This window comes from Siniperca chuatsi, linkage group LG20, assembly GCF_020085105.1.
Source record: "Siniperca chuatsi isolate FFG_IHB_CAS linkage group LG20, ASM2008510v1, whole genome shotgun sequence".
Taxonomy (NCBI): domain Eukaryota; kingdom Metazoa; phylum Chordata; class Actinopteri; order Centrarchiformes; family Sinipercidae; genus Siniperca; species Siniperca chuatsi.
Genome location: NC_058061.1, coordinates 12,831,807 through 12,856,953, shown reverse-complemented (window position 1 = coordinate 12,856,953; position 25,147 = coordinate 12,831,807). Strand labels below are relative to the sequence as shown.

At 40.6% G+C, this 25,147-nt stretch overlaps 2 protein-coding genes and 1 non-coding gene across 6 annotated transcripts in view; 1 reads left to right on the top strand and 2 right to left on the bottom strand.

Moving 5' to 3' along the window:
• The window catches only part of svild (supervillin d), a 33,853-nt gene extending 32,168 nt beyond the window's left edge, over nucleotides 1-1,685 (bottom strand). For both annotated transcript variants that reach the window (XM_044178464.1, XM_044178465.1), the window contains exon 1: nucleotides 1,297-1,685. In XM_044178464.1, coding sequence (XP_044034399.1) covers nucleotides 1,297-1,685 — 389 coding nt within the window. The remainder of the gene's footprint in view (nucleotides 1-1,296) is intronic.
• LOC122867542 (glycylpeptide N-tetradecanoyltransferase 1-like) lies at nucleotides 1,686-23,147 on the bottom strand. Of its 3 annotated transcripts, none has more exons than XM_044178466.1 (11): nucleotides 22,884-23,146; nucleotides 22,492-22,636; nucleotides 21,741-21,859; nucleotides 21,466-21,557; nucleotides 20,270-20,386; nucleotides 19,974-20,144; nucleotides 18,666-18,777; nucleotides 18,278-18,448; nucleotides 17,975-18,142; nucleotides 17,610-17,747; nucleotides 1,686-1,820 (listed from the first exon to the last, which is right to left on the bottom strand). In XM_044178466.1, the coding sequence occupies exons 1-11, from the start codon at nucleotides 23,007-23,009 to the stop codon at nucleotides 1,764-1,766; spliced, it is 1,416 nt and encodes a 471-aa protein (XP_044034401.1). In that variant the 5' UTR covers nucleotides 23,010-23,146; the 3' UTR covers nucleotides 1,686-1,763. The 3 variants fall into 3 exon arrangements, with proteins under 3 accessions (XP_044034401.1, XP_044034403.1, XP_044034402.1); XM_044178468.1 differs by lacking the exon at nucleotides 1,686-1,820 and adding an exon at nucleotides 16,663-16,870 and having other exon boundaries at nucleotides 17,610-17,702; nucleotides 22,884-23,147; XM_044178467.1 differs by lacking the exon at nucleotides 1,686-1,820 and adding an exon at nucleotides 16,663-16,870 and having other exon boundaries at nucleotides 22,884-23,145.
• On the top strand, nucleotides 13,798-13,887 carry trnar-ucu. Its single transcript is given in 2 exon segments — nucleotides 13,798-13,834; nucleotides 13,852-13,887. It is a non-coding gene; the product is annotated as a tRNA-Arg (tRNA).
• Nucleotides 23,148-25,147: the final 2,000 nt, after the last annotated feature.

The following is a 25,147-nucleotide window of genomic DNA, read 5'->3' as shown; positions in this document are numbered from 1 at the left end:
GCTCTCACACAAGACTGCACAGCTGGACTGTGAGACGCAGCGAACGTTGGTAGTAAATCAGTAGCTAACGTGGCAGGCATGCGAGACAAACACTTCAACACGTCAATCTGTTTCCGTGCTCACAAAATATGCAACAAAATTTTTTTATTTAAATTTCCTCCACATCCAAAGCATCCAAGCACATAACTAACAAACAACAAAATTTCCTTTTAAACCAAAGCTTTGCCATGAAAGATTAGAAGTAGAACACTTAATAGCTCAGATTTGCTGAAACATGCCACGCAGCACGTACTGTATTTTCTTTGCAAGTCTATTACACAAGACATGCCTTTCCCAATCTTATTTAATAATTGCTCCATAATATCTAACAAGCCATCGATCACAGCTATCTAGATGTCTTGCTTCATTAAGCGCAGGGCATGAAAACTTGGCAGAGCCCAATAACCCTACCTCCCTGCAAGCCCCAATCTCTGACATTATCTCAACACTCTGTCCATCTTAGTTCTTCTCTCTCTCTATCGTCATTCCTCTCAGGCTGTTTTTCAGGAACAAACAAGTCTGGCTGTGTGCATACAGCAGAATCCCCAGCTTGATTACAGCTCAAACATTCCCAGCCCCACGACCAGACATGTTTTACTCCATCTATGTACAATTCACAGAAAAACATTCCTGGCAACTGTTGAGAAAACTCTAGCAGTCATTCTGACAATTCCTGTTTGTTATTCTCAGATGTGTTAAACATGTGAGTTCCCCCGTATCACTGTGAAGTGAACCAAAACAAGCAGCTTGCATGTCATCACAACAAAACATAGCATGGCAAAATAAATGAGGTAGTCCTCTGCTTTGCACACATGGCCAATTTTGGAAATGTTAGACGCCATGTTTACTTCAAACAGAAGATAGCACTAAGTGTTCTCTTAATGTGCTGACTTGTTGCCTCCTCTTCACTCATTAGGAGCCAGCAAGCCCTTTTACAGTAATCTTATAGCCATCTTTACTAGTTAAACTGAAATTCTTCTTCAAATCAAGGAATACTTCAGAAAGGAGCCACTGTACTTGAACACTGAACATTATGCTCCAACTTACTTGTGTGTTTAGACTGAATGGCTATTCAGCACTTTGTCTGCACTATTACTGGAGTCAAAACCGAGATACACACAAGAACGTCTTAATAATAAATGATGATTTTATTGCAATCGATTCCTGAGATGTTAGCCTGGGATCCACACTGAGAACAACTGTAACTGGTCTTGCACAAACTATGGGCAACAGAAGTGTACTTTGTCTTTAACTCACCTGAAATGAGAGGACGTCTTCATGGAGGAGACAGCTTCTGATTTAGAGGATAAAATTGTGTCCGTTTTGAGGTGAGTGGTACCCTCTTTTTCCTGGGCGGGCTCATCATCAGTGTGCTCCACAGGTTCTGCTACTTTATTCCTGAGGGCCCTCCTGTTATATGTTTGCTCTGATCCATTATCCTCAATTTTTTCCTTCTCCTTGGTTTCTGAAGACACCGTTTCGGATGTGTCGCCAATCTTCCTGTCCCTACGGACATATTTGGAGGTGAATTCGTCTGTGTTGCCATAGCGCTCAGCAAGCTCCCTCCTCCTTTCTGCCTTGTAGCGAGCGATTCGCTCAGCCTTGGTCTCTGGGGCCGAGCTCTGCAAGGTGTCTATTCCATCCATTTTGCAGTTCAGTTCAGTTTAGGGTTTGAATGCAGGTGAGAAGATTCCAAGTTGCTACTTCAACTGCCCTAACCCCAGCTATCTTGTAGATCTCCCTTGACAGCAATGTCTCACTCCATCAAAATCATCCCAGCACTGCAAACAAGAAAGGAAGACATCATTAGTGCATCATGATTGTAGAGTACAGGATCAGATGACAGGCACTCTAAAACTGTGCACAACTGGATGTACCAAGAGATATACGTCATACTCAGCTGTAGAGATCAGAGCCAAGCCCTGCCCTGCCCCAGCTAGGACCCCCCCCCCTCCCCGTGAGAATGGTGTCAGCCAACTCTGCACAAAGACAGCCGACCACCGCAGTGAGACTCTCATATAACCTTTATTCCATCGACTCACTTGGAGCCAGTTGGTAAGAGGGAGGAGAAAGGGAGAATCACACATCTTCATCCCATTTTATTCCTTACTTAGTTGAGGGTTTATGCCTGGGCTAATCACCTCTTGAACATTATCCCACCTCATAATGATTCTGTATTTACCACAAACACAATGCATGAGAAACTGTATAAATTGCCCCCAAGTTTGAATGTGTTTGTCTGTCTACATGTGTTATAGCCCTGACACACCAAACCGACATCGAAGAACTAGCGCCGACAAAAGCCACACGGAACACACCGCAAAAACTAGGGTTACAGACACTCGCCAACGGTGCGACATTGGTGTGTCAGGGCCTTTAGCCCTGTGATAGAACACCATGGAGCAACCTATCCATGGTGTACACGGCCTCTCAACCAGTGCATGCTGGGACAGGCTTCAGCCTCCTGTGTCCCTGAATTGGATAATCTGTTTAACATCTACTTTCCACATCTAGCACAATAAAAAGTGCACTATTTAATAACTCTTGACTTTTCAATACCTAGTGAGTTAAATTTAGGAGGTAAAAAATTAGGAGGTTGGGTTGAGCTCATTTTGTCCCATTAAGTATTCACAGAGCAGAAAACCACACATGGCTCGGATGCAGAGGTTTGAAAACTGCACTCACTTAAATGGATTGCCAGCTGACAACAGCAAGAAAAATTATGTGCGCACAGTTTCTGATTGCTCTACATCAAGCACACAGGCTTTTCCAGACATTTCTCACAAAATGCACAAGTATGCTTACGATGCTTTGGGGCTTCTGTCCGAGGACAGCCAAGGAGAAGAGAAAGGCTAAATAAAAGGAGATGTATTTATTTTAGAGAGGGGCAGGGGTTTAAAGTAGCCCCCTGGTATCCCTCAAATTACAGGGCATGAGTTAATTTAGCACACTGGATCTCACATTTATGGACAGGAACAGGGGTATGGGAAAAATATAAATGAGAGTGCCGTGTCTGGACAATGTTAGTAATGAGTGTTGAGAAGAAAGAGGGAAAGTGAAGAATGGGTCAAGGCAACTGGGAAGAGAGGTGAGTCTGGTCATGAGGTGGAATAAATGAGCTGACTCCAAGAGCCTTTTCTGTAATGATGACAAGCTTGAACAAATCTCAAATGCTCACCCTCTGACCCCTAACCACCTGCTGGGCTATAAAACCAACCCAGAATCAAGACTCTTGGTCCCCCTTAAAAAATATGCCTTTGAAATATTACACAGGAAATCAGTGAATATGTCGGGGGATATGTGTCTGTGTGTGTGTGTGTCAGTCTTCACCTTGACCTCTCCTATCGCTCCTCTACCTAACACAACAGTGCTTGGTCTAACCATAAACTGTAACTCTGCTAGACAATTACATGTTGTCTGTTCCTCATTATAAACCTGGAGATGTCCAAGCCACCTACACTCTGGGAAATGTATGCTCTACACTGCCCAGAAAAAAAATTCACCATCTGTTTGTTAAATTAACAAATCAGGACCAATCGCTTCCATTCCAGTTAGTCCAGCGACAAGTATCCATAGCCAATTAAACTTAGCCAGAACAAAAACTAGAACATATTCTAGGAATGTAACCAGGATGAGATAAAGCTTTTAAAATGGAATTTACTGCACAATATGAAAACCAAATGGTCTATTAAATACGCAGGCATAATCAACTAGTAGCGGTAAATCCACTACTACCCAACCTCAAGCCTTCAAGAGCTTCACAGCTCAATAAGAAAAGGATGTTAATTCTATATTTCTGCTCTAGGGTTAAAAAGTTTAGCATTTTAATATAAGGTTTGTTTTGGTTGTGTAGTCCATGAAATATAATAACTTTATTTTAAGGTAAAAATGTCAAAACATATCTAAAATTGAGGTAGAAGTAAATTGTCATGTTCCCTGACCTTAGCCAAACAGCCATTTTCCTAATCAAAAACAAATGCAGATATCTTTAGCTTGACTTGTTTTGGGGTTTGAACTGAATGTCACTCCAAAGCCTGCGAATTGCCTTATGAAGGCAAAACGATCCTGAGTTTGGATGTTGATTTCAGGACTATGAACACACTTACATAATTCACCTAGGTCACTACCTATAAAAGGAGTGCTAAAGAGTACGCTAAAGCGTGTCCACGGAGACCCAGAACATCGAGGCTGCTTTGTTTGGAAGCTGCTTGTGTTATTTTAAGCAACAAGGGGGACTGAAAACACAGTTGTGAGTCATACTTTAAAAATCATCAGCCCTACCAGCAAACGTGAACTCAGCCAAGAATATTTGTTTTGGTAGGTGTTTTACACTGCCAAAACACCCAAAGGTGTCTTTACCTATTTATGGTTATTTCTTCGGAAATACAAGTGGGGCAAGTGGAAACGTGCAGGACCAAAACACATTAAGAGGGTTATGAATAAGATCTATTGTGCGATTCAGTACATGATGATAAAGGTGGTTTTGCAGAGGAAAAATGTATCCACTTCCATTTGCATTAGACTGACGTGGATAAGTGAGCCTGTTCGGTCTGACTGTCCTAAAGGTACTCAGCGTCACATTTATCACAACTGAGGGGTTTATTGATGGACAGAATGTAAGAAAAACATCGAAGCACGTGCATGGCTTTTGCTTCACTGACGACAGCGCATCTGTCCTACCTGCTAATTCATACTGGCAATATTATTTCTGCTCCTCTAGGGCATGTAAACAAACTGAGTCCTCTGTTTCCAAACACTAGAGTGCTCTCTGACCTTTTGTTGCCCATTGTTACTGGCTACGAGAGGAAGATCTGTCTCAACAAGGCCAAGTGTGTCACTTCCTGACCGTGCCCTATATCCTCCTTCATAAATGCTCGATTAATCAGGAAATGTTACTCATAAGCCTGGCAAATGTCCAAAACTCTCTTGAGAAACGGCACCGGTAAGGGCAGTGAGAAAACTTTGAATGGGTTCAACAGCCAGACATCCCCTTTGCACTAAAAACAGTATCAGATTTAGTGTCATTATTTCCTCTTATAAGTTCTCCACGATGGTCCCGTTTTTAAACATTTACTTTTCTGCAAAGGCCTGTGAACCAGTGATTATTAGCAGTTACTTTAGATTACGTAATAGCTGTTCTAGACCTACTAAACAAATGCAATATACCACAAATGCAGAAGCTGCAACAGCCAAGACAAAGACAATTCAAAATGTGCAAGGAGAATTTTCGCTCTTTTTATCTATGCCCACAGCCCTGTCAGATAAAAGTCAGATAATGTTCCAAATGTGTTCATCTGAATATTATATAAACAAAAGTGTATTCTTACAATCGAGCTGTCAATGTTCAAGTCAGTTTGGTTAAGTTTGCATTACCACATTTGGGGCGGCTGTGGCTTGGAGGTGTAGTGGGTCGTCCCCTAATTGGAAGGTCGGTGGTTTGATCCCGGCTTCCCCTAGCCCACATGTCGAAGGGTCCTTGGACAAGATACTGAACCCCAAATTGCTAGAAAGCTATACAAGTACAGTAGTTTTAGTCAACTATTCCAACCATTTATCCAGTACTTTTAGTGAAATATTTCAACCATATATGCATTACTCTAATTACATCCACCTGTATGCATTACTTATACTGGTTAGACCTCTTTGTTCACATACTTTCTATTGCAACACGTAGTGTTATGGTGTTACAGCAGACACAGTATGTGGATATTTGTTTCCTAATCAAAACAGGATTTCTATTTTTTCAAATTGATTCACTGTACATTTGCCAATGCAAAAGTACAACTTACAACTACCCCTGGTTGGGTATTACTCACTGTAGTTTAACAGCATCAATAGTGTCCTTATATTCTCAAACATTTTGATAAAGTGAGTCAACTAAAGCACCTGAAGAAAATCCAACCAAATTTCATTGTGTCATTGTTACTCACAGCCCACTGATGTCATCATCTACATGGGTGAAGCAATGGGAAGCAGGCTTGTTATGGGAAAAGAATACCTGTCACACAGATCCATAGGGAGCACATATACATTAACTCACTGACAAGGGTCAGACAGAAAGCTGCCTCAGAGGCAAGAGCTGACCTGTAGCCCGCCAGGCTGTATATTTTTTCAGAATTCACATGTTCACACAGGAGGACAGAGCAGGAATGCAGACTACATCCTACTCATAAACAGTGGATTTGCATGGGAAAAGAAGGGGATCTTGACTGTTTAAAAATTCAGGGGCTTTCACTTCAAGTGAGTAACGCCCAAAGTAAAGCTTGAATAAGTAAAGCCATAACCTGGTCACTTCATTGGCCCAGGTCCAAGCAATGTGCATGCAAGCTCTGTTTAGCAAACATTTAAGGTCATACAGATAGTCTGCCTTTTAGTTTTACCACAGAACCCACAGATCTCTATTACTCTCTATTAGTAATGACAGGCGTCACAGCACTAATGGAACATATAGAGCTAGCAACCAAAGGCAGACAAAACTATTGTACAAATGTGTCCAGTTTTTCAGCATTGTTTCAGTTCAGCTTTACTGGAATTGCCCTATGAGTTTATCTTTATCTTTTCTTATATTACCTTGAAACTCTTACTTAACAACACAGAGATTTACACCTGAAACTGCCTGCATTTTGACAGTCACAGTTATTAGGTTTAATATGTACACCTCTGCAAAGTTGTTCTCGCACAAATGGACAGTACACAGGGTATCTGTTCAGCACCAACACTTTGTATTATGACAACAGTTTGCCACTGTAAACCTTCAGGAACCCACATAAAAGTAACCGCAAGCATGAGAGAGACTTTAAGACATCAACTTTCCTTTGCTGTACAAAAAGAGAGGCGGCAGTTAAAGACACAGCCAGCTCCTGACACACATTCTTCCTGAGGGATGAGACCAGAGAGTGGAAACTTTGCTCCACTGAGAAAACCAGGTGCCAGTGCTTGGATTGCAGGCTGAAACAGACTGGCGGTCCATTTTTAAGAAAAGTTCTTCAGGTGGTGCAGCTCGGGGAATTTCAGACAAATTCAGGGACCATAAAGGAGAAAAACAAAGGACGGAAAGATAATCAGTGCAGAGGCAATCGACAATTTCACTGCACAGGATATCTGAGTGACTTCCAAAGGTTTCCTTGCTTTGAGGTTTGGTCACGTAATGTGTATCCCATTGTACCAAGTACCAATGTTGCAGTGTAAAGAAAGCCACAATAAAAACCTTATTTAGGGTTAAAGGAAAATCAAATCTTACTTTTTACTTATGCATCCATAAAAAGTGACATACCAGACTACTGTTGACTAATAACCAAAATATTGCCAGGAAGCATAAAAAGGCACGTGTCCTGTGATTTGTACAGTATACATTATGTTGCATATTTGTGTGGATGGGTGTGTATGACTGCAACCAGGTCATATGACCAACTATTGAAAGCAGATAGGCCTGAGTACAGGTCACCAGTCCCTGTACATTAAGCATTGGCTTCTATACATTCTATTCAACCAAACAAATGCATGAGAAAACGGCTGTGGGGGGGTCCCAGGGTGTGTCACACTTTCTTAAGCCACCCTCATACAACAATCAACCACATGCTGAGTGGCCAATGTGTTTCTCATTAAAAAGCAATCTTTCAGCACATTAGGCCGTTTAAGTACCCTGCCTGCAACCGCTGGCAGAATGAAGTTTTAATTGCAAATGTAGAGGCTCACAACACCTCACCCTGCTGAAACAGAACTCCACTATTAGAGAGCTTCAAAGGCTGATTCTGACAAGAGGGGTGTGTTAGTCTAACATGGCAAAAGCCCTTCATTCACATGACTCAACTCTCCCCTGGCTTTGAGCTGCAAAGAAACAAAAGGGAGAGAAGGGGATGAAGCAACAGAAAAAAGATGATACAAAAAAAGGAAGAAGGATCAAAAGAGAAGGGTGGGTACAACAGGAGAATGAAGAGAACTGCAGAGGTCAGAGCAGAGGGAGAGAGGAAGGAAGATGGAAATGACTGAGGAGAGAATGGGCTTTTGTGGGGGTGGATGTGATGGCTTTGTGGGGCATGTGTCTCCAGGGTGCCAAGGGGCCCCAGTCTGGTGGTACGGGGGTGGAGGGAGGACACGATCTGCTGCTGCTGCAGAGGAGGGGGAGGAAGATGGGGCAAAAACAGGGCCTGAACCTAATCCATCCCTCCCTCTCTCCCCTCTCTTTCTCACACAGACACAAACTCCCTCAAATCCCTTTTACCAGAAGTCCCGTTGACTCTAGCCAGTCACCCGAAAGGCAGTTGACATAACAACCCCCTGGGTACTCATGCCTGCACTCTGCTTTGCCTAAGTAACTGACACTGTAAAAACTGTACTGACCTGCTTGAGGCGGAGCTACCATTGTCACTAGGCAAAGAAAGTGTGCTGCTTCCCACTCCTTGAAATCTTTGTCAAGGGGGACAACAGCACATGTCACTCAAACTCAATAAAGCCATGAGATGTAACACAGAGGAGCATTTGTGTGTTTTCCTCTTTTCCTCATCATAGTTTCTGTTTTTTTTTTTTTTCTTTTAAGGGCAGGCTCTTTGTCCCAGCCTTCCGGCTTTCTGTTTGCTGCATTCAAAAGAGCCATTAAATGTGACGTATGGGAAAGCAAACAAGCAAACTCACACAGAAACACACACTGGAGAGCACGCTGACACGCAACTGAAGAATCACAAAAACAGGCTGACAGAAATACACACTGACACTCCAACAAGGCTGCAATCATGGAAGCTGGAGTGTGGAGTGGGAAGGGTGGGGTTTATGGGGCTTTATCTAGCTAGGGGATCATAAGCATGCATACTCGCAAATACACAACACACAATGTGCTACGTTGGACTTCTTTCAGTGAGTTAATGTGGGCCAGAAACAAACACCCACACAGTTTTTTTTTATCTTTATGGGACAGATGTACTGTAGTAGCTACAGTTAAAGCACCTACCCTTACAACGATTGCTACCCTTTGTTATAGCCTGACATGTGGAAAGCACTGCTTCACACCAGCAACACTTTAGGTGCATTAAATTTGCCATCTTTTGATAGAAAGAGTAAAAATGTGCAAACTGACAAAGGCATTCATCAGCACACTCAATCGGAGCTGTTTCAACTATTTTAAAACTTGAACTAGGCCAGTCACTTTGAGTAGAACTGATGTTTTGTTTAATTTATTTTTCCTCTTCCATGTTTACTTCCAGCATTTATGTTAAATAGTTCCTGAAGCCACTTTCTACCAAATGTGCACAAACATACACGTACAATAAATCGAAATGTAAAAACTGCCAACGAGGAAGACATTTGACTAACAAATTAATTTAGACATTTTAAAGTACAGACGTCAGTGGCTAGAAAATGTCAAAGTAAATTGTGACTGTGGTACAACTTCTGCGTGTCAAAAGCATGCAACTCCAGCTATTTCTATAAACATTCTGGGCTACACACAGATATAGGTGATTTCTACTGTCATTCTTGCTCACAGTTCACTACAGAGTAACTACAGAGCTGTCTCTCCGTAGAAACCATCTAATGCGATTTTTCTGCTTGTCATCAACTTATCAACATGGACTTCATCCCCAGAATGGCCGCCTGTAAGATACAGACAAGACTGACAGAGAGAGAGGGGGCGACATGAGTGGGTGGGTGGGTGGGTGGAGATCAGTGGGGTGGAATGTCTCATCCGGAGAATCCTGCTCATGGGGTTTCTCTCCCCCGGCTCTCTGGTGTCGCTGTGCAGAGCAGACACCATCTGGCCAGCTGGAATGCTACTGAGCAGGGGGTGGAGGGGTTAAGGGGTCTCCTGTTTTGCAGGGGGATGGGTTATGGCTGAGAGATGGAGTAATAACATTAGTATTATTAACCATTTAATGCCAACTGAACTCTTTCAGTGGAAAAAAAACCAGAAATGGAAGAACACTATGGTAAGCAGTACTGAGGCCATTAGCCTTTCTGTTGCTTAATGAGATACACAGGAAGTGTGTAGTGCCCCTTCATATGATATTACAAGAACAGAAAAACAAATATGCATGGGCTCTGGGTTTGTGTCAGGTTTAAAGGAATGATATGACATTGACATTTTGGGAAATATGCTTATTCAGTTTCTTGCCAAGAGTTAGATGAGAAGATTTATGTCTCGTCTGTATGGTAGATATGAAGCCAGCAGCTGGTTAGTTTAGCTTAGCATAAAGGCTGAACACAAGGGGGAACAGCTCGCATGACACCTCTAAAACTAACTACATGTTATATCTCGTTTTTTTTACTCTGTACAAAAGGCAAAGTTAGTTTTTTTGGGGAGTTATGTGCCACAGTATTTCTTGGTCATGACCAGTCAAAGTCTTAAGTCTCTGCTGGTTGCCTGGAAACCAGCGAGTCACTGTTCCTGACCAAGAAATAGTCTACACAACTTAAACAAACAAGCAACATCATGTTAATTAGTGAGCTTTAGAGGTGCTGGTAGGTGGATTTTGTTACCTTTGGACAGAGCCAGACTAGCTGTTTCTCCGTTAGTCTTTATGCTAAGCTAAGCGGCTGCAGGAGGTAGCTTCATATTTACTGTACAAACATTAGAGAGGTATCGATCTTCTCATCTAACTCTTGGCAAGAAAGTAAATAAGCGTATTTTCCAAAATGTCAGTTTAAATGGTGTGATGGTGAATGACGATGTTTTGTGGTTGATGTTGCAGGTGGCTGATGAAATGTCCCCATGAAAATCAACTAACCACTCTCCTTAACAGATACTCACATTGATTCAACCTTAAAATACAACTGACCCCTCAATCCCTGTGAAGCTGACATTTATGGCGTTATAGCAGAAACATGTTTGAAATAATAGTACAATATAGACTGTGTACACAATTTACTGGCAACAAAACAACAATACAATATTAACAATATGCAGAACGAGGGCAGTATTATTTTAATACTCTTTGCAAACTAAATTTAAGGCAACCTTTACATCCCCTTTTTAGTCTCCATTAAAAATGTTGCTGTGTTTAAACACAATGCTTTGACTATATCCCTAAATATGGCTTACAAAGATACATTTGTTTGTGCATGTTTTATTAATGGATGTTTCATGGCAACATCTGTCACTCAAATGGGCACAAAGGCAATATAACCCTGGTGGACATGCACAGAGGAGGTTGCACATAAACTCACTCGTTTTGAACTTAGATTCAAAACACTCTTTGATATTTAAGGATTTATTTTAAGTTGACAATGGTGTCAGATGAAATTCTGCTCTGGCACTGAGCTAAAACAAAGTGAAATGTAGTATGGAGAGAGGCCTTGTGCTTCCCCTGCACATGGAAACTATTATGTGTGCGCAAATCAAATGAAAGTCTGAAGTATAACCATATGTCTATGTGCCATGCAAATATTACACTGGTTAAAGACGTCATTTAAGTGGGCCTTGGCTGTGTAGTTGCTGACCAAATACAGTTAGCGTCTTGGTGACGAAGCTGGAAGTGGTCCACTCTAACTGCTAGCTAGGTTTATAAATATGTCTTAGTGGAGATTAGCCTGAGGGTAACCCCTAGCACTTTTCCCTGTAGAGTTCCTATTGCTCACATTGTCACATCCCTTCTGCTTTATATAAATATTTGTACTGCAGAACTTCTTGGCTGTGCAGCTGACATCAAACCCTTCTGAGAGCTGAGGAGAGAGGATAAGTCAGTCCTAGAGAGATGGGAGAGATGGGGTTGAGTGGGTGGATCTTGTGTCTGACTCTTTGCAGCCAAGTTTAGCAGTTCAGCTGCAGCATGTTACTTAACTGTTAAGTAACACATGCAGGTGAAGCTTAAGGATGAAACTACTCAATTAAGATACTAATATATTGCTGACCATGTGAAACAATATCTACTATAATACATGAATGCTTCCCTTAATTTGTGTAAACCATCTTCATGGCTTATGTAGAGCTTTTACATGATTCTTAAGTCTTTCTCCTTCACTCTCACTCTGCAGGTGCGGAAATGCATAATAGGAGAAGGTTCCATAAAAACAACTGACGAAAAGACATTATGCTACAAAGTAATGTAGGAAAGCAATCAAACCATCACGTCACAGATCCAAAATGGATATAAAAGTAAATCTTTGTAAATTTTGAACTAAACCAAGGCAATCTGGGTGCACAGGTTTATTTATCTTTGGCCTTTCCCTCTTAGAGCCTTGTTAAAAACCTTAATTGCCCATTTAAATCTAATTTACAATCCTAATTTAACAAGAGGGTTTTTTCACATGCCTTCAATTACTTTTCAGCTAAGCAACGCTTTGTGGGAGGTACCTTCTCTCAGTGCACCAAACAAAATCTCAAACTTACACCTTCATGACAGAAGGCTGGAAAAACAGCACCAGAACCTGCAGAATAAAAGCCCAATGCGAGACCATTAACTGATCTGAAGCTTTAGGAGGAAGGAAAGTCCTCACAGAAGCCAAAAAACAACAAGCCAACGCTTTAGTGCCACAGTTTCTTAGGGTAAAGTAATTCAGATGATGATATTTTACTGATTACTGATATTTTAAGTGTAGATTGCTTTTCCACTTAAGCTATTACTTCTTTATCTCAGACTGCTCTGAAAAGCGTGATCAATCTAGAGAACAGATTTTTACACTGTGATTCAGATCCTTGCACTCCTTGTTACAGCTTTCTTGTAATATTAATGTTCCAGGAATTGAAACTTGATCCAGTTGCACCTATAGCAACTTGCTCTGAAGAGAAAAAAAGAAAAAAGAAAAACAAGTTGATGTTCCAGTGTCGAACAAGACAAGTCTCAGCAGCAGGAGCCCTCATCCACAGCACGCTCCTCCACCCTTCAAAAGCCCTCTCGCTAGCGTTGAGTAACAAGATCCCTGCAGGGGCAACACGACGCCACCCCCAGACTGACACGAGGCGTTCAGGTGAATGATAACACTTACCACAACCACATAACGCTCACTTCTGTTTAACAACAATGGAGCGCCTGTCACTTTGTTTGGGGTCATGGTCCAAAGACGAGGCAGGTAAAGAGCAGCGGAATTTTGTAGGTGGGAGAGAAAGAAAAACATGACAAGAGCCACTCCCTGCTCAGAAACGGTCTGCTCCAGCTGCTCTGCACAGCTGGGATATTGCTTAGTGGCAACTGTGCTTTGTCCATCAACTGTTGTTTCCCAACACAACAAAAGTAACACAAAGTGGCATGCTCTTTTATTAATGAGCTAAACAGCAACGCAAACATGTGCTGTCCTGCTCAGTGCCTGACACACAGAACCTGAGTATGTCTTATCAAGGCATGCATCAGTGTTCTTTTTCTGTCTTGCTCAACACCAACTGGCTGAGGAAGAACTTGGGAAACCTGTTGTGACACAGGCCACCGAGATGGGAAAATTACAGTCTGGCAAGCCTCAAATACCATAGCCCTCGGATATGAAGCTTCAATGAGTTTCATTATATTCACCATTTGAGAGAAAAGTAACTGTTACTCTTGAAATGATTGACAGGACAACATTATAAGAAGTTCCAGTCTTTTTGGAAGATAGTAAGTAAGCGAAATCTTAGTTAAAATCATAGGAAAATGACTGCTGAAAGAAATGCACACTGAATAAACATAGGCTACGCCTCACACAGAGCACAGTCACCTTATTTCAAAGGAAATCAAACAAGTCTCATCCATCTCCAATGTACACATTACCCAAGCAATTTGCAAGTATTTGCACAGCCGTGGCAGTTTGACACGACTTTGAGTTCAAACGACTTTGTGCCGACGTACATAACCTACTCTGTCTGGCTCTGTGGCGCAATGGATAGCGCGTTGGACTTCTAGTTGGCCATGAGAGGTAATTCAAAGGTTGTGGGTTCGAGTCCCACCAGAGTCGAACTTTATAAGCACAGGACTGACTTCGAGGTGGAAGATCTGCAGTCATAGCCCTTTAAGCACATTCTGCATGCTGTATGAAATGTGCTACATACTGGAAACAACCTCGAGTTTTTCAGAGTTGAAGAATCAACTTAGTGAAGTGACAGTGGGGTCCTGAGGCTATTTCAGCTCTCTCACACTTTCTTACCGCTTTGTTTTCACAGGTGGTTTTGCAGAACACAGCCCCAAATGCTCACTCCTCTCTGTCACTGTTTGCAAAGGGGCTGTCTTAAGCTCGCCTCAACTAGTCTCTGTTGACCAATTTGCCAGGTCCAAAGTAAGACAGGGGGTGAAAGGATAAAACCAGCTGGCTGGGGCGTACTGTCACATGATATGTCACACAGGGACTGCCTTCACAAAAAAGCCTAAATTCAATGAGAGTATTAAGTGTTGTTCTCTTCATAAGATGCAGTTATGCAAAGGCACAAGCCTTAACAAAACGGTACAAATAGCAAGTAGAGTTTTTCAGGCGCAAGAATAAACAGCAGGAGGGTTAAATAGTGTTAAATAAAAAGCACGATTTCCCCCAGTGTCTACTGTCACCGTGAGAATTAGGCTAATGACTAAGGAAGGAAACTGAATTGACTAACACAATGACTGACAGCTGTTAAGATTGTGTGCATGACGCAAAACTACGCATCATATCCTTGAACGTCACATTTTGTACCGAAATATATGACTGTCACAGATGAACATTTCAGCAGCTATCAAATACTTAAACTCGTTCAGAGGAAGCTTACAGTTTGTGCTAATGCCTCCAGACCGCCGGAGTAACAGCGTAGTAAGTTACACTGCAACAACATAGTCATTACAACATAAACTGCCAATTCACACTGTACATAACATACCTGCAATCCGTTATAGATCTGCTCAAGCGTCAGCAAACAATACATCCACGGAGATACTACGGTGGGACCCTTGTAAGACAGTTGTTCAAACAAAATACGACGAAACCACACTAAGGTTTGAACAGCACGTTAGCTATATTTTGCAAAGTTCCTGTCAAAGCTAACGTTAACCGCAGCACGTCAATGGAAACATTAGACGACTAACGTTTAGCCGGAATGAAAAAAAAGAAGAAATAAATCGACACTGGTCTTCTTTAAAAAACAGTCTGGCTTTCTGTACTCATCCTCCACCGAAACTGAGGGGAGACACGGCTCTGTCCTGCCCGTGCGTGCAGGATGCAGAGGCGGCTGTGAGTGAGAGCTTCTGCCAGGCAGGTCCGTAACTTCAAACTTAAAATGCCTTCTCGCTTCTGATTGGCCCACAATCAGCGCGGTGCTGCATTCACGTGTCTTTGGTAAGCGCCCACTTTTGTCCTAATTTGTACTTGTACCTATATTTCAAAGGGAAACGTTGTAAAGCGTAGTAAAGTAGCATAGTACTACGCTGCATTTACCTGAGGACTGCAGTTCATACGTAACAGATAAGAATTTTGCAGGCAAATTATATAAATCTAAGAGTGATTCAAGAGTTATTCTAGAGTTATAAACTTACCAGATTCATTCATTTGATTAATTGTGAGGGGCCCAAAGAGGTAAAGCTATTCAATATTTACCACACAAAAAACAAAGATGGGAGAAAAATCCCCAAAATGAATTTTCCCTCTAACCTGTCCCATTAATCATCATTTGACCACATAGATTTGTCTTGTGACGCTTTGGAGGGGCCCCGACAACAGGATTTAGAGTAATTCGATTTACATAAATGTTACTTGTACCTACATTAACAATGCTTTAACAGACTGAAAGAGATTTACCATTGTAATGTTGCGCTAACTTTTTTCTGTCTGACTTGAAATTCCTATATTATCGATAGCATTGAAAGCATCATTTGTTTACACGTCTAACAATAAAATACAATGCAGGTGATGTCTGCGTTTTCAGTGACTCTGTAGTGTTGCTCAAGGCTCATATTAAGGTTGCAGCGCCCCCTGCTGCTCATATTTAGACAACGTATGTACCTCGTGGTTTTATAGTATGCTGTCTTCCAATTAAGTAGTAGTGTGCCTTGTAGTAGTAATCAATGGCTGTTGCACGATCCAAACCAAAGACAAAAACGATAAAACATGAGACGGTGGATTCAGTCAGTAATAAGGAAATGACTGAAATGATATGCTCATTAGCAGCTTTTTTCTTCTTCAGGACAAAAGGTGATAAAACGACAGAAAGACATGTTGCTGTAAGATTCATTGGATGGATGGATTTTAAATTTGTGAGAATATAAATTGTATAGTATTTTTCCTTGGTCCATTCTGTAGCTTTGTTTATCAATCATCGGTAAGGGGTTAAACCCCGTAGAAACATATCTTCTGATTTTTCATAAACATACATCTTGTATCCATATCATGTCTAGATGAGATTTAACTTGATTGCATTTGTGCCTGGCATCTGCTGCATGCACACTGAAATGGATGGCATGTATTAGACTGTGTGTGTGTGTCTGTGTTACACATGTACGTGAGGGAGACTGATTAATGATCTTGTCCTCTAATCAAATTTGTGTATTGGTTGCACTAATATTAAGTGTCATGTCACCAGAGGTTATTTGAATTGCCTGTTGAAATACCCAGAGACTTATGCACACACACACATAATAGTATTAGGATGTACAGGGTGCATTTTCTGAGCTGCTTGAGTTTGTTTACTCATTTCTCCATCATGTCAGAAACAATCTAATTCCTGTTGCAGAAACGCTGAACCCAGTGAATAACTGACATCTAGATGATGAATGTATTTACAACAGGAATTTTTATCTTTATTTCTTTCATTGATTTGTGAGTGTGTGTGTGTGTTTTACAATTTGTCAGTTTATATTTTAAACCCAAATTGGTGCTGGTGATGCAGTTTGATGTCCTGCCAATCACTCTGGTCCTTTCATCTTCACCACTCTTCACCACTTCTTTCAGTGGCAGGTTAGTTGGGTAACACCAAACCCACCTGTAAAACATGCACTCATTACTATGAATTACAGATGGCTGGCATCTATAAAACACATCAATTATCCCCACTGAACCCACAGTATGTCACGTTAAGAACTCGTATGACCCAAATCTTTATAAAGCACTGCTGCACTTTATATTTCTGTATACTACCTGTGGTGTTTGTGTTTACAGTTTTAGTAAAGGTCACGATTTGCTGCTAATGTCAGAGTGATTTTTCAGCTGTAAAGAGATCATTTCCACCAGCCTTATTGTGTGGCAATAAACAGAAGTGTTGAACATCATTAATCAAGATTAAACAGTGAGTTTTAGCAGCTCTTCTTCATCTATCCTCATCCCTCCTGAATTTGGCACATACTTGGATCTAAAACTGTTTTCAAACATCTATTTTTTTAGGATTTCTGTGTTTTTGGTAAGGTAATTCTAGATATGTAATTTAGTTTTTAAAGAAATTCCTCCCCTTGTTGCACTTAAATGAACTGCTTGAATGACCAATGATTATTCAATATGTGTATTAGAGTTTTCCCTTGTGCAGTATACCGTAATATATTGCATAAGGAAACATTAGAAGTAAGTTTCATTCTCGACTAGATGATGAACTTAAAATCTTCATTTAATTCATAGCAATATGGCAAAGAAGCACACAACTGTCAGAGAGGTTTGGTGTGGGGGACTTTGGAATGCATAGAATGACAGTGACGTGTCTTGACAGGTGGAGATATTACAGTATTCAGTACCTTGTCTGGGCTCACATTAGGACACATCCAGTTGTAGAGGTAGTAATGAAGGCTCGTGTCATTCATGCTGAACTTGAGCTTCTCCAGGAAACTCTTGTTATCCATCACGTCGAGAGCAGAGAAGATGTCAAAACCTTTCTGTCAGTGACAGAAAAGAGCATTTATTTTGTCATAATACACACATTAAAAAATATTGTTGCTAATAACCCTATTTTGTCTTATAATTTTGAGTACATTGATTTTTGCATGTAAATAGTTTGGAGGTAGAGTAATCCAAAGTTTATTGCAGGTTTCTTGGTGACATTTAAAGTTGAACACCTTGTGCACCTTTTAAATTAAGCAGACTTTTATTCTGACACACTCACAGATTTAGCCAGGACCAGTGTGTCCTCCATGAGGTTGACCGGATCAGTGGCAGTAGAGGCAATGTAAAGGAGATGAGCTGCTCTCAGGCCAGTGTGGACCGGGTGATTCAGCACCCTGGAGGAGACGCTGTAGAAGCTCACCACGTCTGTCAGCGTCCCATCATCACCCTGTGTGTGAGGAGGGGAGGTGAATCAATTCTTAACTACTGCAGCATCATGTGAGTTTCAATTTTTCAGAAAATGTTCCCTCTCCAAAGAAATTAAAACTAGCAACACTGAAGTTGACAAATTGTAAGGTCAGACCTCCACAACATAGGTGTCAATCACATTCTCCCTTGGCAACAGCCAGTGCTCTACTTCCTGCATAGACAAGATGGGGCTGAGGTGAAACCTGCGTAGATTTGCCTGGAGCAGAGACCATATCCCCGCAACATCTTCTTTAGTCACAGGGCGCAGACCTGGTGTCTTTGTCACCTTGGAGAGAGAGAAGAAAAGACATTTTCAGTAAGTGTCATAAGGATGCCTGTTATCATAAATTCCTGATGATTGAAATTTGTATAAGTTTAAATAGTTTGTATTTTTTCCATTCCAACATTTTGGTCAGTAGGTTGAAAAATCTGCGATGTCAGGCCAATGTCAGACTGTAATGGCACTAACGGGTTTTCTCCTCTAGGCGGCAGTACAGACTAACCTCAGGCAGACGGTTGAATTTGAGCGCTCTCTGCAGGTTCATCATGTTCTGTCTCAGACCTGGGTAGCTCACCTCCGTCAGCTTTCGGAGATTCAGAGGGCGATGCCAGTACCTAGAATCATTTGTTTATTAGGGGCAGTGAATGTAGTTGCTTCATAAGAGAAATAAAGATGTGACGTATAAGGTACCTAACTGAAGCTAATTTGTAGCCCCCATTGTAACATACTTGTATTGAAATAAAGATTTATAGACTAGAAACAAATACGTTTGCTAATTAGGTGGACAGTGACAGTGACACCCAGATAAAGAAATTTCGTGTTTTATTGAATTTGATTGTGTTGAAGACTGCGAAAACTTTGTTTAAAGTTGCTACAAAGAACTTTCATTTTGTGTTGATATTGGCGGCGCCTGTGGTATGAGCACCACCGCCTCCTGTCGTAAAAGATCTTGATCTGGCAAGCACGTGCATTTGTTCTGGATATGAGTAAAAGAAAGACGCAACTTATTTTTAATTTATCTATATTTATATATCATATTTAAATTATGTCTATTTGTGGCTATGTAAGATTAATAACTGTATTGTGACAATGGTGAAACAAAAAAACAAAAAAACCCTTGTTTTTCAGTACCGTTCACACACCTAGGTTACATATAAGCCTACAACTAATATATTCGGTTGCTCGGTAATAGTAATTTTGTTGAGAAAGCTAAAGTTATCAACATTCCCCATATTACATGCCTGTCGATGGCCAGTTCAGGATCAGATTTGAATCCTTCCAAATCCTACAATTCTGTTTAAGGACCGACCAAGGTTGACTTGCGTTTTCGCCAGTGCTCTATCACTGTCCTTTTTTTAGCTTTTTTTTGTTCTTCGGTCAATTCTTTTCTTTTTCTCTTGGCTGATCCTGCCAAATTATCAGCCATAACAACAAAATATAATGTCAAAAATAAAATTCTCTAAAGAAAAATCTCGTCCTGCTTCCTTGTAACTGGCTAACGTACTACTCACTGCGAAGCTTTGCCTGGGAAAATGTAAACATAGGCTCTTCTGGTCTGCGTGCCATAAATTGTTTCTTCTGAGTTTAGTTTCGGACCTGGTGCATTTAGAATACCTATATGGAAATAGCCAATCGTTTCGCTGGTGGTCTCGTTTGCTTATGTAGTTCATATAGAGGCATCAGTATTAAATTGTGAGTAACTTTAAGTATTTCTCTACAACATTAAATATTCATGACTAAATAGGCCATTGCCAAAGTTTAATTTTGGGTTAAAAACATCTATCAGTATTATTTGTGTAGCAGCAACTACCTGCAGGAGCTTAGTGGTGTGGGCAGCACTATGTCAGCTGTGTAGACAGCCTGGTAGAGGCCCTGCTGGTTGACCCGTCTGGTGAGCTCTCTGATCAAAACTGGAGTCATTCGCTTGAGGCGCAGCTTCTTGTGAACACACAGGAATTTAACCTGCACCATCTGCTTCTCCCTGCAGAACACGTTTTGAGCATTTGCTTTGAGACAAATTGTTTGGTTGGAAGGTGTTGAATACTAATATTACTCATCAGATTTCACATAAACACATATCTTTGCATATATTTATGAGCTACTCACATCTCATATATGCGGACATCTGCAGGAACAGCAGCAATGAAGCCGACTAACTTGTTATTGGTGTCTACTCGCACACCACAGTGCCACTGGGCCAGCCAGTTAGGAGGTTGTAAAGCCCTTAAGAGGAAACAAATGACATTGTCTGCAATATGACTCTGTGAATAAATGTAGGGGTAGTTCAATAAACTCTGATTAAGGACAGGTTCCAATAAAATAACTGAGCATGAGATGATTATGCTGAATGAATACAGCAGCTTTCTTTAACCTCAGGCCCAGAGACCTGTGCCAATTCCTTGAATCCTTATGTTAATTATTTGTTTCAAAGTAAATGTTATTATGTTTTGATGTAAGTGATCCCTGAAGGTGGAGATACCATTTATGCAGATCACAGAGGAAAAAGGCAGTAGTATAGAGATTAAAAAATGATGCTGTCCTTTTGAGGCTCTCAATGCCTTAATTCCTTTAGTGTAACTCCAGGCTAAAAGAAATATGTTGCCATTCTACTGAGCAGTTTGAAGGTGTGAATGTGTAAAAGTGTATGAACCTTAAAAGAATAGTTTGACATTTTGGGAAATACGCTTATCCGCTTTCTTGCAGTTGAGTTAGTTGAGAAGATTGATACCGCTCACATATCTGTGCATTAAAAATAAGGCTACAGCCAGCAGCTGGTTAGCTTGGTTTAGCAAAAATACTGGAAACAGGGGGAAGAGCTAGTCTGGCTCTGTTCAACGCCTGCCAGCAACTCTAAAGGTCACCAATTGTTTTATCTTGGTTTAATCCGTACAAAAACTGAAGTGTAAAAACAACAATTTGAAATTTTACGGAGGATATGTGCTGGACTATTCGTTAGGCACAATAACTTCCTAGAGTCTCCGCTGGTTGCCTGGCAACTGCTCAGTGCCAAGAAATAGTTGGGCACATAACCCCCCATAAAACAGCAAACTGTTGTTTTTAATCTGTTTGTACAGATTAAATAAACAAGATATATATATAACAGTTATATATATCATCTAACTGTCCGCCAGAAAGCAAATAAGCATATTTCCCAAAATGTTGAATTTCTGCTTTAAGCAGAGCAGTCAATGCACTCATTCAATCTCCACTCGATGAATAAAAGGTTAAAAAAGAGAGTTTTGCTTATATACGCTCAAAATCTAGAAATCATAAGTGACTGAATGCACCTGTTTGAAGCTTACCATTGCAGATACTCCAGAGAGAAGTCAAATCTGATGGTGTTGTCATCCTCTTCCATGTAATTCTCATTTAGTAGAGTGCACAGCTCTCTCAACTAAAGTGATAGATGGAAAGACACTAAATTAGATTTTGTTTGTTTTCTGAACTTCACACTAAGAAAAGATTGCCAACTGCAACTTCCAAAATTAAGTACAGTTCCTTACTTCTGAAAGACTAGAATTTAACAGGTTGCAGTTTCTAATGATGTACATACAGTAACTTACAGTGAGTAACTTACCACCGTAGGGCTGCTCAGGTCCAGAGTGTCCCAGGAGAAACCTTGAGGAAGAGAGTAGGGCTCCTCACGGGCACTGGCTTCACCCTCTGCTATTGGACCATGAGTCCCAGTACTGTCACCTGAGGGCACAAGTATGAAGAAAAAGGATTTTTGTACCAAAATAAGGTATACATGACTTGATTCTCAATATTGTAATTATAGTGAATGACGTATGTTCTTCGGGTCATGACTTTTTAAAATTAATACTATACAGACTTTGTATAAAAAACATAACTGCACAAGGAAGTTGATGTAAACAATGTAGGATTCAAAATAATCAAAAGAAGGATAATTGTATGCAGTATTTCTGCACAATGAATAGTACATATTTTTTCTACTTAAAGAAACAGTTCAGCATTGTGGTAAATGTGCATATTTGCTTTCTGGCAGAGAGTTAGATGAGAACATTGATACCACTCTCATGTTTGTCGGTTACATATGATAGCTGGTTAGCTTACTGTGGCTTAGCATAAAAACTGGAAACAGGGGAAACAGCTAGCCTGTCTGGCTCTGTCCAAGGTAACAAAATGTTTGTGCTAAGCTAAGCTAACCGGCTGCTGGCTGTAGCCTTATGGAGTGGTAGCAATCTTCTCATCTAATTCTCCTGCAGAGAGCGAATAAGCATGTCAGACTTTTTATTTAAGTAAAAGTTTGAGCCAATGTTTTTGTTTTTAGATGATTCCAGCAAATAATAGGAGGAATTACTTCTTACCCAGTCTGGGGACAGGCTGTGTGTCCCAGAAACGGTATGTGTGTTTTTTGGCCTGCTGCAGGGTCTTAGGCAGACTTGGGCCCAAGGAGAAGAGGTGGAGGGCTTTCTGGATCTCCTGCTGCTTCTTCTCAGGAAGCGAGTCCAGCTAGGACAGGACAGGACAGGACAAGTTACTATATAATCTTTTCCAAGAAGATTGAAGTTTGAGTCACACAGCAGCATGAGTCCACTTGATCCCTACAGCCAAAACTGATAATTTCAATAGACACATATGCCTGTTTCGTGTGTGATATGCGTACAGTACACCCACGTTTATGAGTGTTCACAGTGTCACAAACGCAAACCAGCACACATACATCACTGCATGTATGCACTCACACAAAGACACAAACCATAGCAAATGGGTCCCTGGGTCCCTTTGGTCTCCAGGCATCGTCCTTCTTTTGCTTCTTTTTGCTCCTTTTTAGACTGTCACTCTCGTCCTCTGTCAGCTTCTTATGACTGAAAGACATTTTCATGCACTGACGTTCCTGTATTGTAAGGGTCAGTTGTACTGAATGAACTTTTTACCGACTGAAATAACAGAGAACTGAAAACACTGTTATACAAGTCCTTGAAGCCGAGGGTGATTTGGGGTGTTTTCTTACATATTTGTGGTTTTTCAGCTCTTATCTTGGCGAGCAGCGAGGGGAGGAGAGTGACCGCCTCAGTTACCCAACCCAACTCCCACCCAGCCGATAGATAACTGAGTGCAATACTCATTAAATATTACTTCTCACGGTCTTCATATGTCAGACAGTGGCTGCATAGGGCACCGCGGCAGGTTCAAGTTTATAGCAGCTTGATCCAGGGAGCAGGTTGAGGTCGTCTAATTGCAGAGTTCCCATATCGTCTTGAAAATGGTCACATTTAATTAGTTTTCACAACAAACTGCTTTCATGGCATACTGGCATCGCATAATCTGAATTAAAATATATAGCAAAGCAACATGGGCTTTAAAAGTATTAAAATTAAAGTATTAGTGATTAAAAGAAAATGTTTTTTACTGGTTCCTTTCCAGCTGCAATATGGCTAAAAAATAGTTCCCATCTATTAGCTTTTGATGATCTATATCTAGATATTTAGGCTTCTCACCAGAACAATAATTTAGACTAACCAGCCTTTGAAAAAACAACATAACATTTTTTCAGTGAACATTATAAAACAATAGTTAGACAAACTAGTATTAAAAACCAATTCAGGCTACAACGTTAATTCACAACTTTATTTACTACTGAGGAATGATAAGAAGATTTGCATGAAATCAGGAGCACATATAAAGTTATGGTCATGCCAGTGAAGCAAATTTAAATTTGAGAGAGTGTTCTTTATCAAAATAAAAGGTGCTTACCAAAATAAAACATAAATGCCAAGAATTTAACAACTTCTCATGTCTGGAATCAAACTTTCATCCGATCAACCATGCAATCTCTGGACATAAGGCCAGAGATCAAGCCCATATCTAATGTTGCTAAAGTTGCTGAATACTGAGCCACTGTACTCCTCAGCTCTGCTTGTCTGCGGTAAATCAGTTAGGGACTGTACGACAATTATCAGGGGAGGACGGGGATCAGAAAAGTCTTTTTTTTGTCTTTGTTAAAGAGAGGGGTAGTTCCTTGGGAACTTTTCATCTTAGATATTATATTTCATTCTTACATTTGAGATTTTATTGTAATAAATAAATAAATAAAAAGATCACATCAACTTGTGTATGGGTCATGGTGCTCAAGTCCTCCCAATTTTTTTAAAATTAAAAAATAGGGAGTGGCTGGAATACTTACAATTTTATTTCTGCATTTGATATATTTTTTTAAATATTGAGGGGAAGTAATTGCTTTTGCATTTTTCTCTAAGTCAGTGGGAGGGTTAAAAAAATATTAATAATGCTGAGAAGGCCTTGCTTTTTTATTAAATAAAATATATGATTCAGCCCTCCTCCCTACCCCAATAATTTTTGTACAGTCCCTTAAGGTGAACAATGGTGGGTATGTATGTCTAATTCCAAATGTGTTATCATACACATGTGTTATCAAATTTTGGTACCTTACCCTGACTGTTTGTGCATTTCAACTTAGAATAGCAAACCCATGCCAGCCGTCAGCTGATCATTGTCTGACAACTTATACCATTACAAGTTACATTCAAACAAATTAGTTGGACCAAGTGATCCATGCGCTCACAGCTTCTCCCTATGGATCATTCATGCCACTGCTGCTAATAATAATTGTGTCTTGAATTGTACATCGTGTATGTTCTCCTCTGTTTACCCCAAGGGAGGTTTACTGCAATCCCTGTGGAGTCTGTGCTGCTTGGATTCATCTGGGGAGCATGTCAATCTTTTGATTTACATAGCCCAATATAACAAGTCACACAGTCTCTGTACAGCATCCTCATGAGTCCTCTGCACCTATTACATCTATATAAACATCTGTGCTATAAATGGTCCAATCTCCCTTTGATCTGGGTGTTTTTAACTGAAATACACATGTAAAATAGATGCAGCCTGCATTCATAAAGTGCAGCCTTGAGCTATTTTTGTCTCTACTTCATGGTTCTACTGTGGTATTATCTTGCCACTGAAAGCTAAATGCCTAAAGAAGAAGGATGTTGCTAACAC